The 15,034-nt window shown below is 53.1% G+C and overlaps 2 protein-coding genes across 2 annotated transcripts; both read left to right on the forward strand.

Moving 5' to 3' along the window:
• Positions 1-542: 542 nt before the first annotated feature.
• GCG54_00009418 (Nitrogen assimilation transcription factor nit-4) lies at positions 543-5,531 on the forward strand (the record flags this gene model as incomplete). The annotated part of the gene is made up of 8 exons (XM_045409364.1): positions 543-788; positions 874-2,030; positions 2,083-2,201; positions 2,258-2,492; positions 2,547-3,244; positions 3,283-3,338; positions 4,364-4,496; positions 4,555-5,531. 8 exons carry the CDS (start codon positions 543-545, stop codon positions 5,529-5,531), a joined length of 3,621 nt encoding a protein of 1,206 aa, XP_045256783.1.
• A 3,945-nt stretch (positions 5,532-9,476) lies between these two features.
• GCG54_00009419 (uncharacterized protein) lies at positions 9,477-11,026 on the forward strand (the record flags this gene model as incomplete). The annotated part of the gene is made up of 4 exons (XM_045409365.1): positions 9,477-10,166; positions 10,225-10,281; positions 10,469-10,555; positions 10,604-11,026. 4 exons carry the CDS (start codon positions 9,477-9,479, stop codon positions 11,024-11,026), a joined length of 1,257 nt encoding a protein of 418 aa, XP_045256784.1.
• Positions 11,027-15,034: the final 4,008 nt, after the last annotated feature.

A 15,034-nucleotide genomic window follows, 5' to 3' on the forward strand; every position in this document is an offset into this window, starting at 1 on the left:
TAACTGCATACACTTCCGCCGTATGCTTCAATCGTCCGCATACCAATAGCAGGAGGGGCCGTGAGGTGGCTCAATCTTCGAACGACCAGTCGTCTCTCAGGACCTCCCGCTCACGTTCCCGCGACTGACGAGACGCCACTAAACCGACTGCGAAAGCGACGAAGCCCATTACCATATACCAATCGGCCGAAGCCTAGAAAGCGACAGGTCCTCAAACCTCTACAGCTTGCCCCACGATCCATGCCTTGGTCCCTTGCGCCTTCATTACCCTCCACCGCCCCGCGCCAAATCACTTCGCGTGCGCCTACTACCTGGTTCTCCATTCTCCTCGACAAATTCGAACCCCGTCGTAGTTGCGCGATTCCGCGTCAGCTTCATTCCTAAAGCTCTGTTACCTTCGATAAGATACATGTCGTCTTGCGCCCGTCTTTGAACGGCCTCATTATGACAATTCGCATACAAAGCTTTGAAGGTCGCGTTTGCTCTGTGGACTCGCCTCGAGGCCACTCTCAGTCAACGTGAAGCGCGCAAGTACTGCCGATATGGAGGAGGCATCCGGTGGCCAGTCGCAGGCCCATCCCGGCGCCGGCGCTGCCTCCTCCACGGGGGCATCATCTGCTTCCGCTGCCGCCTCGTCAGTCGCCCCCGTACCTGCTTCGACTCCAGCAGCGCCTTCCGCTGCGACTCCAGCCTCTACTTCCGGTCCCGGCCAGCTTTCCAAAAGGAGGAGAGGACTGGGTGTTGTTACACCCAATGCCTGTACCGAGTGTCGGAAAAAGCGTGCCAAGGTATGCGATTGTCAGACTTCGTGACACACCAAGGTGCTCTCATTCCATTCCAAGTTCCGTTATCTGACCTCTTTGCTGCTACTAGTGCGACGGCCAAAAGCCATGCGGCCGCTGTAAGGCTCAGAAAGACGTAGAGTGTGTGTACGAGATCCCGGTTCGCCAATCCAAGGAGCATCTCCGGACCGAGATTGAGCAATTGCGCCAACGTCAGCGCTCCAGTGACCAGGTCATCGCAGCGCTGGTGCGGTCCGACATGTGGGAAGATGTGCTCCAGCGCCTGCGCAACGGTCAAAGCCTCGAGTCAGTATCGGAATGGCTTGGCGGCACCCTCCCATCTGGCGGCGGTCCTCGGCCGTCCTTCAGTCGTCCGGCTGAGCCATCCAGTGAAGCGAGCGGCAGCTTGAATACACGCTCTGGATACCCAGGATCAGGCCCTGCCCCAATCAGGACAAGAAACCTTGGGGGAGCTGGATCGGTGACCATGAGTCCCAATACAGGACAGTCGGGATTGCGTCAGGATCTGGACCCCAACAGTCCTTGGCACCTTTCGTCGCATAGTCAAAGCACTAGGAGTAACTCTCATCCTGACTTGATGAACTGGAGCGCAGACACAAATAGGCTCCCTCAAGGGCCCATTGATTCATGGCCGGAAAGTGCTAGTAACACTGAGGCGTCTGAAGGTGGGAGGTATCAAGGGCTTGATCAGGTTCTCGCACCACTTGAGTTGCCTGACATGAAGCTGCCCCCTGAGAACTGGACGAATATCACTGAGGACGGCTCTCTGGTTCAACACCTACTTGCCCTGTACTTTTGCTGGGAATATCCAACATTCGCATCGTTGAGCAAAGAGCACTTCCTTAGAGATTTCCAAAACGGCATATCCCGATACTGTTCGCCCATCTTGGTCAATGCCCTCTTGGCCTTGGGATGCCGCTTCTCCAGCAAGTCCAGTACGCGAGCTAACCCTAGCGACCCTTACACTTCGGGGGATCACTTTTTCAAAGAGGCACAGCGACTCTTCTACCTCGAGGACGACCACCATAATTTAACGACCATCCAGGCTTTGGGGATAATGTCCATACGCGAGGCTAGCTGTGGACGAGACTCGGAAAGTTGGTACTACGCCGGTCAAAGCATCCGTTTGGCCATTGAGATGGGGCTCCATCAGCTGCAGGACGACGGAGACCACGATGAGTTTGCAGTTCAGGCTGCCACTTTCTGGGGCGCTTTCGCTCTAGACCAGTAAGTCTATTGCCAGTGTGCGAAGCATGTGTCCTAGCTAATTGCCCCCTAGCGCTTGGTCTCTGGCGACTGGCTCGCTTCCCCAATGTTCATGTTTCCCTCACCTGCCGCCGAAGCCCGCCATAATCGATGATATTGAAGCGTCATTGTGGATTCCTTATACCGATGATGGTAAGTCTGTCTGCAGTTGTGTTACGATCATGTTTGACTGATCAATGCTGAATTAGGGGCGCCACTGCAACGCTCAGCTGAGCAACCTTCCAATGTTCGGTCCGTTTACAAGTGTTTCTGCGAACTGAGTGAGCTTGTACATCAGAGCCTCTACATCCTCCACTCTCCAGGCAGGCCGTTGACCAGCCGTGACCTCCTCGGCATCTACACCCAATACCTGAATTGGTATGATAGGATACCTGAAGTCCTCAGATTGGGTCATAATTTCACCCCCGCTGTGCTCTTTGCGCAGTAAGTCTCCCTCTGACGACGAATTCCACAAGGTTTTAGCTAATTTCATCCCAGCATGTATTACCATTTTGCGATCCTTCTCCTCTTCCGGCCTCTGATCAAGCTTCGGATAATTGGCTCCAAGCTCCTACCAAGAGACGTGTGCTGTCAGGCCGCAGATGCGATTCAGGGCCTGCTACGCTCCTACTCGCAACTGTACACCTTGCGCCGGACACCCTCATTTGTGCCCTACTTCGTTCTGACATCTGCTATTATGCATTTGGCCATCGGAGCAATAGCACCAGCCCCGCAGAGAGACTACGATGAATCAGGCGAGGCAGCGCCCGAGTCGTCTGCTGGAACGTCGCATCCTCCCCGTGGCGTAGAAGCAATCAAACAAGGCATCCGAGATTTGGAGGAGATGGCGCCGTGCCATCATTTCGCGGAACAAGCGCTCAATATCCTGCGGTACCTCGCCAAGAAATGGGGTTTAGAGGTCGACATGGGCTCAACACCCACTTCGGATGCCGAGTATGCACAGCTTGCCAGGCCGTACACTAGCAGTCTGAATTTCTTCGCGCCCAATGTCCTCGAAGACGACTTCATTTGCGTGTGGGGAGGCGGCCTTGGCAGCGGCGAGGCGATGGAATCGAAGGCAGCAGCGGGAACGGGAAGTCAGGAGAACGCGTCAGTATCGCGAGCGGCGCAAATCATGGAGAATCCTCTATTTTGGCCATTCCCCATGCAAGGCCGCCCAATGCTTCCAACCGGACGTGAGTTGGAGGAAGCCGGATTTGAGAGGCTCTCATAGGAGTGTGCTCCGGAGGAAACGCCGGCAAGCCGAGCAACCAATTGGAAGAGGAAAAGGTACACCACTGACCCATATTGAGTCCCAAACACCTCGTATTTCCCTGTGGAATATGGATAGGGCGAATTGCGTAGGAGGATTTCACCCGTTCCGGAGTTTGGCCTGGGGGCAAGGCATGTCTGTTTTTTGATACCCCGAGCCCTTTCCCGTGAAGACACAGACGACCCGGTGTGATTGTGAACACGGTATTTCCAATCCGACATCACTGTATTATCTTGAATTGTACGGTAGCTGTATCAAGAAGGGACGAATCTATGTAGAAGACTGAAGAGATGCAAAAGTTCAAGCGAACATGCCTACACGACCGGTGCCTTTCACATGGAAGTCAATCGGACGGGATGGTATCCGTATTGAAAGGACTGAAGCTATGCAACTAATGGATTGCGCAGGTCCAGGGATGGTCGTTCCCGAGGCATGCAACATAATTTTATTGGCTCAATGCGGCACACTGCTTGGTTGGCCGTGTACTTTCCCGCCTCATGCTGCAATCTCCAGTTAGGTAGGCACTTTACTTGGAGCTAGGTACCTTCCACCTGTGCTCGCTGTACTGTGCCTGTGCCTGTGCCTGTGCCATGGCCGAACGGCTTATGACACCCAGCCTCGGCTCAAAGTCGGCGCCCGGGCTGACCTCAGGCTAGCGCAGGACGAAGACCTGGACTGAGGGAGGCAGGTAGAGGCAGCTAGTTTAGCAACACCCAGCGCATCCCGTCACGCCCGTCCACGTCGCGATGCGCCGCGCTGAGCACTTCATCACTTCCACCTACCTCACCACTTTCCTCTATTTGGAATTTCTTGTGTTCAGAGCAGTTGTTGAATAACTAATTCGCGCTTTGCCGCCAATACCCTCGACATTTCCTTAATCACGCCCATTTTTCGTCCTCTTGCTGTCATTCCTTGGTATTGCGACTCTCCTTACCCTTCTGTCGCTTCTCATCTCTAGTCGCCGTCTTCAACTCGATGCCGTAGAGACCTCGCGATGTCGACCTCAGCCGACGTTCCCAACAAGACACGACTATCGCACCAGCCATCACCTATACGTGCTGTGCTTTCGCTGCCGCCGCAATGGCTGCAAATGTATGATGAATTCATCACCAAGAACGCCAGCCAGGTTTCGCAAATAGAGTCGGCCCTTCGGTCTCTGACCTACATCATCCCTGGTAATGCCACTCCCCGCGAAACGACTCGATTGCCTTCCTACTAACCTTTGAGCCCCAGGTCGGTTCCGGGACGCCGAAATCGCATCCGAAACTCTGCATTCGAGTGTGCAACTCCTTTCACTCTATCATGATACCCTACTCATGCGCGCCTTGTCGCGCATCCCTATGGCACGACTACCATCACCCCACAGTCGGTATACCAAGCACTGGACTCAGCGCAGCCCCATGTACCGCCGAATTGCCATGCTCTTGCAGATGGTGACCTATACTCAACTACTGTGCGAGATGGCCGCCAAAAGACGAGGAGGCGAACGCAGCAGATGGCGCGTTATCGTCCTCCTCGAAGCTATCAAAGCCATCTGTCGTCTTTTGCTGCTTCGAGTCACTCGCGCCCGTCCTATCGTCACGCCAGTCTTACCGGAGCGGGAACCCATTCCAGAAGAGCCAGAGTCGGAGGAGGATACCGGCCTGAAGGAGCTGATGGGCGAGTCGGCCAATGGTCATGCCTCCGAAGCTGGGGATGACGCCCCCAAGCCCCACGAGAAAGATTGGTCAATGCCCAGAACTGGCATGAGTTTGCCCTCTTTACCGAATGCCGGGGACATCAGTGGCTACCTGTTGAGCAAGGTTCTGACCGCTGACGATGTCAAGCCAGCGGCAAAGCTGCTGAATCAACTTCAGGGTAGCGCGCAGGCAGCCGAAGTGCTTCACATACTTGCACCATTGGTGTACGCTGTCGCACTCTCAAGGAGCAAGAACAAGAAATCCTGGACACCGTGGCTTTTTGGATTGACCGTCGAATACGCGGCTCGCCAGCTGAGGGACCGTAGTTTCAGGACTACGCCTCTAGAACGCGACGAATGGAGCAAGAGAGGCTGGGCCATGGGATGGTGGACAATGCGTGGGGCATTCTATGAGAACATTATGAAGGGCGTCGTCGGAGGCGTCAGATCAAGGGTACCTGGGATCATCGGTGGCATCCTGGAGGACTACGAGTATCTGTGGGAAAATTACTACTTCAGCACCAGTGCTTGAGCACAGATTGCGATTGGCAGCCAACCTTTGCGGCCCGCAGGTAGACTGACTGGAGGTCGCTGCCTTGCTCACATCTGAGCAAGATTTCGACAAGACTCGCTGTACGCCGAAGTTTTGGACCATGTCCTCAAGGGTTTTGCCAGACCGCCACACGCACACATGCACACACGCACCCCAACAAGATATGCCCTGCAACAAACAGCAAGGCACGAGCGCAGGGGCAGCTTTTCTTTTTCTACATCTACCATGCGGCCGACTGGGTACATTGTGCAAGCTGAGACATGTTGGTCAACACACCTGAGTCGCTTTCGAGAATGGTCGATGCCAAGTCGAATTACACTGCTCCGACGGGCGCTGGGGAATCGGTCTCGTTGGGGGCGCACTATGCGGCTCATGGACGATGGCCAGGGCTAAGACATATTGTTAACGGCCACCTGTCTTCCTGCAGAAGTACATGGCGTACAGGGAGACCTTTGAGAGCTTGGCTTATCCTAGTGGTTAAGGCCCACGGAGATTTTCCCGGTACTGCGGTTTGCGGTGTGCAATTTCGTGGCTGAAGCTGAGATGATGGAGGATGGCGGGGAGCGACTAAGATCGTCCCCCGTCTCTCATCCTACACGATCCGAGACAGCTGCCCTATCCGCTGCGAAAAAGGGATGCGGCTATGACGCCGTCGGGAGTTGTATTTATCGGGGATGGCGGATTATGTTCCAGCAACGCTACGCTGAGACTGATTCTATCCGCGTCTTACCAGACGTGGGAAGTTGAGCCGCTGTTCCTACTGATTGACAGATGGCTCAGTGGCAATCCCGGGTTTGCTGTCAAAGTTGGACACGGACATGCAGATACGTGTTGCGGCTCGTGATAATGTAACAAGGATGAATGTCAGAAGGGTTATTGGACATCGCTTGGGCGGATTGAATTGTTTCCATATTTCACATCAACACCCATCTGTATCCCTGTGGACTGAGTTATCCCTTGGTCGCCATTGAAGCTGAAGTAATTTGATTGCTATTTCCGTCGGTCTTGGTGCATTGTTTTGCTCGTCGCCCCGTAAACCCCTTGCCTGACAGACAGCCCACGTTTTTTCCTTGAGAAGAAGCAGCAGCAACACACCGCTAATTGACTTGGAGGGCAGCGCTTGGGCAGGGGTTGGATGCCACGCTGATTCGAGCTGGAGGTGTGGCACATGGCCGTCGATCGTGTGCCGGATAGCAACGGCGTCTGGGCCGGCTGTGGTATATTGCTTTTTCGAGTTCCACGTCGTCAGGGCTAGGCCTCAAGTGAGTGAGTGGTCTGTCCCGTGGCTCATTCGGACCTCAGGTGGCAGGCATGTGCAAATTCTTCACACGGATCGGAATTCGAGTCCTGACAGCGCCCGGAGATGTGGTCCTGAGTCGCACCGGGCTGGGCTGGGCTGGACTGGGCAGGCTAGGGATGGCAGCTGTATGGCATCATATCGCATCTCGAATGCCAGACAGTAACTGAAAAGCATATGCCTACGTTGTCGATGGTGGCAGGGAGTCCATCATTCAGCAAGTTGGGCTGCATTTACCGGCTGTCAGCTCGAATGGCCTGCATATCGGCATCATTGAGGCCCAGTCAATCGGGTCGTCATCCGTCATATTTCGCTTGCACAAGTCATCAGGGGAACATGGACGTCACGTCCGAACCGATGGCAGCCTTGGAGGAAGCCATGCAGAGTCCAGCCCCGTCTAGACAGACTCGACAGCCTTTATCTAGGCACAAATGCAACCCCAGATGGTATCCGTGGCGCGCCGTAGCTCGACAACGGTTGGGTCAAAAGTGGGTGTGAGGCATCCATACAGCAAGTCCTGAACGATCCAGGTCGTCAAGAGATACGGATACCACGACAGAGAGGCCGGAACCTAGCCGCGAGTCAACGGCCACTTGCGAGTTACGCCTCCGAGTATCTACAAGACGGCAGCGAGACGGATCAGCATGGATGCTGTTGCCGCGAAGAGAAGGATGCAGCAGAGAGAATACGTATCCAAGTGACGAAGCGAGCCCAAGACGGCCATATCAGGCCATCTCCACTGGTCATTCCATCGTCTCTTAGACGCGGCATGCGAAATTTGAATCATCGCGGATCCATTTTCGACTGGGAATGAGTCCGGAGGGCTAGGAGGGAGGAGGGGAGGGGCTAGAAAATAAAAAAAAAGCAATATCCACACCAGCCCTAAGCCTCAACGAGATGCGAATGCAGCAAGCTACGCAATTGAGAACGTTGCCCATTGGCCTGTCTTCCCCAGATCTTGCCCACAGTTTTGGGGCAGTCGACTATCGGCCACTTGTTCGTCTATCGATCGGAGAGTTGTGGATTAGTGCGCGGATAGCTATGGATAGGGTTTTTCTGTCAAGAGGAAGTAGTGTTGATGAATGGACAGAGACGGACCATCCCTGAGAAGGGTTTGTTCCGAGCCAATCCAAGCGTGGCTAGAGGGAGCGAGACAGACATGGGTTGTTGGCTGATGGGGTAAGTCAAGACACAGCTTGCAGGAATCTGCAACTCATCTGCGTCTTCCTATTCTTCGTACGTCCGTACCGGGGGCAGTTGTTTCTTCTCAGGACTGACGAGCATGACAGCACATCGGCGCGCAGAGTGGCAGCGGCACGACACCACTCGACAGGGGGTTGGTCCATGGTGCATAGGTTGATTGTTGGGTGTCTTGCCTTGCTCGAGCATGGAACCCAACTGAGGAACCGAGCCCGAAGCCTGAGCCTGCCCTGCCCTGCCCGGTCCTGCGCTGCCTGAGCCTCGTCCTGTCTGGCATGAACGGCGCCGAGTTTCGTCTGATGTCGTCTGGCCTTGCCTTGTCCATCTGAATCTAGCCTTGACTTTGGACGCTGCAATCGATGGTTGTCAATCGGCTTAGCTGTCTGTCCCTGGCCTGTCCCTGGCCTGGCCCTGATCCCGATGACGCCGACGCCGCTCCCCAGACCAGTGCCTTTACCCCTGCTTGTTATCGTCTTCTCCCTTGTCCGCTGCCACTGCATAGGTAGTATATCGAACCCCAGCCCATTTGGGCTCCAGTTAAGATTACCTACTGCAGACCATCGCGGCGTGTCGTACGTACGGATACGTACCCGACTCTGCACATGCGCTCCGCGTCTGCAGAATAGAACCTTGCTATGTATTGCATAGCTCCAGAGCTGTCTCTCGCTCGTCTTCGAGACTGAATTTACCCAGTATACGTACATACAGATAGTGAGGCGTGTCTGGTAGCGAGTGCGGCGCCAGCGACGACGACAACGAAGACGAGGCCAGAGAGCCGGAGTGTCAGAGTGTCCCCATTGCTTTTTCCTCGCGATACTCTGAGACTAGGGTCAGCCACCCAGGACCACTCGCTTTACCCTTCTTTTTCTGATTCAGGCCGGGAGGAAGAAAAACAACGCTGGCAAGAGCAGAAACAACCCTGAGCACGCCGTCTATGGATCCCACCAGATCGTGAGCGGCAGGGGAATAGTACCGTCAGATCACCCACCCACACACGCGCGCCCATACACACACACACACACACACACACACACACACACACACACACCCTTTCTTTCATCATTCTCACTCCCGTCGCACTGTTGTGCAAGAACTCGCCGCTGATCTTACATGACGACTCGCCTCTGCCCATCCCTAGCCTCTTCCATTTTATATTTGGTGGTCCTTGTCCATCTGCAGTCACCCGTGCCGACAAGCTCAGACCAAACAGCCCCAAGAAGCTTGAAGCTGTCCATCAGCATCAGATAACACTGGACACAGCCAAGCATAACCTCGGCGGCAACCAGTCAATTGTCCGACGGCCGATATTTCAGGAACGAGACGCCCGCGACATGAGCCTGACCATCTCGAATCGATCTTTTGGGCATCACGGTTCTATCGGGGGAAACGCTTTTGCTCCGTTTCCCCCACCACACCATGGGTATCCCATGCATCGCCAACCATGGCCCACGACTCGTCCGCCTGTCCAGGTTCAGCTACAGGACCGAGACAACGCTACTGCCTTGATCAATGCGAACAGTGTCCGTCATAATGCCGGAATATCACTCCAGGGTAAACACTTCGACGCCATATCCTTCCCCTCCACGACCTCCACCACAACTCCAGCCTCCAAGAAGTCAAACGACGAGGTTGAAAGTCACAGCCAGACTGCGAGTGTCACTAGCAGCAGATTTGCAACACCAGCTTCAGGACCCACAGTCGGCTCTATCAACCCCTTCGATCTATCTACAACCTCTTCAAGTACGCCTCGCCATGTTCTCATTCGCGTGGATGGTGATGCCGGCTCCTACCTCGATAGTGTCACTGGCCAACCGGCATTTCAGGAACAGAATCTCCCTTCGGAGTTAAATGGCTCATTGTCGGTTAGTAACGGGGACCCGATTCAGACGGGCTGGAGTGTGGACTATGCTGGCCTGTCCCGTACATCCCGAGATTATGGCAATGGAATCGGCTGGCGATTGCAGGAAGCCGAGGCCGTCGCCGACCCTCACCAGACGTGTAGTTGGCCCCGGAAATTTGTCTGCTCATTGTGCTCGTTACGATGGAATGCCGTTCCCCTACCAGCAAAAGTTATCCGCGGCGATGTCAGTCAGAAAGACAGGATCGACTTAAGAATCGTAAGCGAAACGACACCATCGCGCTGCCATGACAATTAATGTTGCTGATGACAACCAGCCGAATCCGACAGATGCTAAGAGAGATCCAACCTTCTCTCGACCCGGATGCTCCGAAGTACGTTATGGCAATGTGACGTGACCAGAGAGTGTCGGGCTGACAATGGGCCAACTCACAGTTTCACTACTATCTCGATCATGAATGTTCCGCCAACGAGCCGTGCGTTCGGGGCCTTTGCCAAACTTGCCGGCCCGTGTCCCTGTTGCCAGACTTGCAACCTACGACGCACTGCTGCCCGCCGCAGATTGCTGAGCCGGGGTATCTCAAAGAGATTTACCGCTGCATTATGGACAACTGTGCATTTCTAACAGACACCAGACGGGAGATGAAGGTTCGCATCAAACCACTCGACCATCTTGCTTCAAGCTAACCCATCCAGGCTCATCTACATTCCCCAAGAAAGAACGGCCATAAAGCGTATCTCACGGGCTTAGCCAATCGCATTGAGACTGGGCAGATGCTCAGTGCCATTGATAAGGAGATATCGTCGCGTCTGATGCTCATGTTTAACGATAGGGACGCCCGAGGACAAAAGTCCATCTCGCAACCCATCAACACCGTTCTGGGCCCAGAGGATATCAGCAGCCCCGCGGTACTACGCGAACACACGCAGTGGATGTCCTATCTTGGCCTGCATACGCCCGAGCTTCACCGACGTGACTTTTTTGATCCGAGGACAAACCAGTGGTACTACCGAGAATACAACCTTGACGACGATTTCGAGGACGCATGCGAGAACACCAGGGTTATATCTCACGCCACCGGCCGTGCTGTAAGGACAAGCGACTTTCTTTGGCGATAGACACCTTCGTCCCGTCATCCGTAACACCCCACATCACACGTCACTCGGCATGGAGATCATTCGCACGTACTAACCTTGATACTGCTTTTCTTGTTTTTATAATCGCAGCTTGAAGGCGTTTGAGGGTGAAGGCAACAAAGACTAAGACGCGGAAACGGGGGCCCAGATATTTTCTTACGACTTGAATGCCACGCTACGACAGGCAAAACAGGGCCTTTTCTTAGTAACGAGGACGATGGAGATCAGTATTGCAACTGACGGTAAGCATCTTCGGTGCTTTCGGCTCACACTTTCGAGGTTGCGATTGTACTTTTGGGAGAGGCGTCGATTGTGATTGAAAAGGCGGAGGCTTTTAGGCTGTCCTAGTTCCCTACGAGGAAGGCGCATTTTTCTTGGGGCGCTGGATATACCCTGCCATTCTGGATCACAAGAGTCTGAATTGCTTTGTTTCATTTCGAAAGCTACAGCTTTGAGTATTCCCGGTTATTTAACGGAGTCGTCGCTCTATATGAGTAAGGTTCCGTTTGCAGTTGGTATGCTGGATTTTGTTAAATTAGGGTTGGAGAATGTGGCAGTTGGATGCCAACTTTTTCGGCCCGTGGTGATTCAGATGAGGCTACTAGCTCTTAGTTTCAGCTCGGTTAAGACTGATATTAGGTCTTTCACGGGCCAGCCACGCAAATATATTTCTGGAAAGCCTGGATATCGTGCAGCTAATTGACAACCCTTGCAGGAGATATATACGATGTGACATGTTTTCAGCGGCTGATGCGGCTACATCGATGCCCGTTCCCAAAGAGGGGTCCCCTGCCCAGACAATCAATTCATTCCTCGCCCGGGGTCTCAAGACTGCGAGTTGGTCGCGGAAGCCAGAGCCGACGATGGAGGCGGGTGGAAAAGCTTGGCTAACCGGACAAGCAGCCGCGGGAAAGACATTTGGACGTGTCTGAGTCTCGGGAACGTAGGGCTACGCCGATCACTCTAATGATCTCGGCCTCGTAGCTCGCTTCTGTCACATCTATCGGTGAAGTGTGCGCTCCTTCATCGTTCGGTCTTAACATGGACTTGTTGAAGTGACTTGCCATAGATTACGTGGAGAGTGGCAGTAAACCAGAGCGCTCGATTTTCCCTTGTATTCCTACACGGACCTGGAAAGTCCTCACAAAGCATGAACTCCGTCGACGCATTAGCAAGCATCTACCGGAACCTCCTCATTGGGGTTCTTGCGGGATGACTAACAACGTAATGCTTTTGTCTACGCCGTTAGACGATTCAAAAGCCAACTCCATGCCCAGATTCGGAAACCTCGTTACTGGCTACCGAGATAGTTGTTTATCAAACGCATACCTTGAGGCGTGGCCAGGCCTACATAACAATCCTAGAAGACGATGGACCGGGCGATACAGTAAAGCAAGCATCACATACACAGAGACAACAAATGAGGCGATTGACAACGACTGAGCGAGACGCACAAAACAAAAAAAGTGGTAGACATACAACACCGGGCATTCGCCGGTCGTCACCGACCCGACTACTACTCCAGCCCTCACTGGCTTATCTATGGGAGAGCGGACGGGATCCCGAGTTCTCCAGTGGGTATGGTCGTATGTATCAGCGGCGACGACAAATTTGAATATGAACTCTCGGATGTTGAGCTTGTGCTTACATCTGTGCGGGGGCAATCTCCACCGACAGGGTGTCTTTTAGTCCAGTATTGCCGTATGACCAATTATCTGCGATCATACTATAAGCTGGGATTTATAATAGACTTGTTCCTGCACCTGTATCAAATGTTGGTGTAGTTGATTTCGTCTGAAGTAGTGGCGGAGAACTCCGGGCTGGAGTAAACATCAACCCATCTTCCTCCAAACTGTCTGCGTTGTCGCAGGGATAACTAGGTAGCCTGGCGTACAAATTCATTAGTGACATATCAGAGTCATTGTGCGTCGGACTTGCTGTTTCTCTGAAGACTGTCTTGGGTCGGTGCTCCAGCTCAGCCTGCGTCAAAAGAGATTGATGTGTTGCGGGAATGTACGTCTAGTAGCGATACCATCAAAGCGAAATTTCGAAAACGTCGGCCTTTCGTCGATCGTAAAACATCGAAGAAAGGGCTTCTTATCACTGTGTCTGATAGGTTGAATAACCACTACGAAAGCAACGACAAGTATCATAATGCCTTGAAGTCTGCCATTGAACCGGCCAAAAGAGCAAGATAAGTTGGAAATGACGATGACTGCCGTGGAGAAACGGTTGAGATTGTGTAGGGAACACACATGGTCTTCTTCATAATGAGTTGGTGGTTCTTAATGTTTCCCAGGGTTCAAGTGCAATAGAGACTGCGAGGGTGCTGTGATACTAGCAACAGCATACCAATTCATTTAGAATGAAAGTAATATCCGTGAGTGCCCACCCAGTAAACAACCTAGGTACATACAACCCTATAGACGTCCATCAGATCAAAGAAAAGTACCAAAGAGTCTAAACGAGGTCTCTCTCCGGAGTCTTCACCATGTTCTATCTCACCCTACCAGTACCTGGTCTTGCAGCGATAGCTCAACCTATTCTTTGGGCCATGATCACCTTTCTGCAGTGTCTTATAGTGGCTGGAGTCCCGGGTTTGCATCCGCAATTGCCAAAGTCAATGCCGGTCAGCCGAGGCGATGTTCTTGGAGACCTTGGGTTTCTTCAGTTCGAAGAACAGGGTTGTATCGTGTCGTCTGAGACAAAGCACGCTCGTCCCAGCAGACTTCAGATGGTTCCATTCATCAACTTACAACATCAAGTGAACTGCTATATAGGTACTCTGCCGTCATGCTGCAGAGCCATATCAAGGGTATGTTCATCCCGTTGTCAACAAGTCGGCCCCTGGCCGTGTTGCATGCGACAAGAGACTTCACGCAGGATTCACAGCTATCAAAAGAAAGCACATACACTTTCTGGTCTAAATGGCTCATATCTCCACAGTGAATGTAACGAGGGCATAATCCCATTTTCCCGTGGACAACACCTGGAAAATATGGGGGCTTGGAAGCAGTTGTGGGATTGCAAAATCTATTGGATGATCGACAGGATCAGACAGCATCAATGCATCTTAGAGCCATTAAGATCCCGCGGGGACACGCGGCAACCACACAACCAACGTCACGAGACGACCTTGATCGAAGATGAAGCAGAGAAGAATTTCGACTAGATACAAATCATCGGGTTTGCCTCAATGGGTGGGGGGCCTCGGATGTATTAAAAAGGTGCGACGTGATCGACGACAGATCTCGCACCCACTCATTTGCAGTTGCTCCTCGCAGTCAGAATGACCAACATTCCGCTAAAAACCCATCCAGTCAGCCCCGCGACTCCCTGGTCTGACTTGTTGAGGGGGTCTCCATCTTTGCGTGACGATCTTCACGCAAATGCCTCCCTGTGACATCATCGTTCAAGTCATGCGCCAATGTTTGGTGGTTGTAAATCCCATGCTAGCAGTACATAGGAAACGCATAACACATCAATTGACATCGAGGAAGCAATGCTGCCCGAGACTACTCTGGCAAAGAGGTGCTCGAGCGAGCCCAAGGACATCAGACATGCGGCTGAGATAGCCTTGGCAGACACGGACTGTAGCCCCCTTCCACCGTCCCAGAGTTGGTGTCCTCACCGACAAAAGATTACTCGAAAATATGCCAGCTTTGCAAATGCGATTCACTTACCTTTGCCACTTGATCGTCGCAAGCTCGGTGTAGTCCAAGCTTCACTTCACGTACAACAGACATCCACTAATGACGATGACAACCGGGATGACCAAAGACTTTGCGGCGGCCATGTTCTGCTTTTGCGGAGCTGCTTTGGCGCTCATGTGTCTGTTCTCGACGACCGCGGTTGCGAACTATTCCTCGGGGTAGCTTGACAGGCTGTAAATTTAGCTGTGGACTTTCAGGGTCTCACAGAGGCCCAAAGAAAACGCCAGGGAAATCAGCGAGAACAGGAGCGACGCTACAGAGTAGGGTTAAACTTCAT

This window comes from Colletotrichum gloeosporioides (assembly GCF_011800055.1).
Source record: "Colletotrichum gloeosporioides strain Lc1 chromosome Unknown consensus_111, whole genome shotgun sequence".
NCBI lineage: Eukaryota > Fungi > Ascomycota > Sordariomycetes > Glomerellales > Glomerellaceae > Colletotrichum > Colletotrichum gloeosporioides.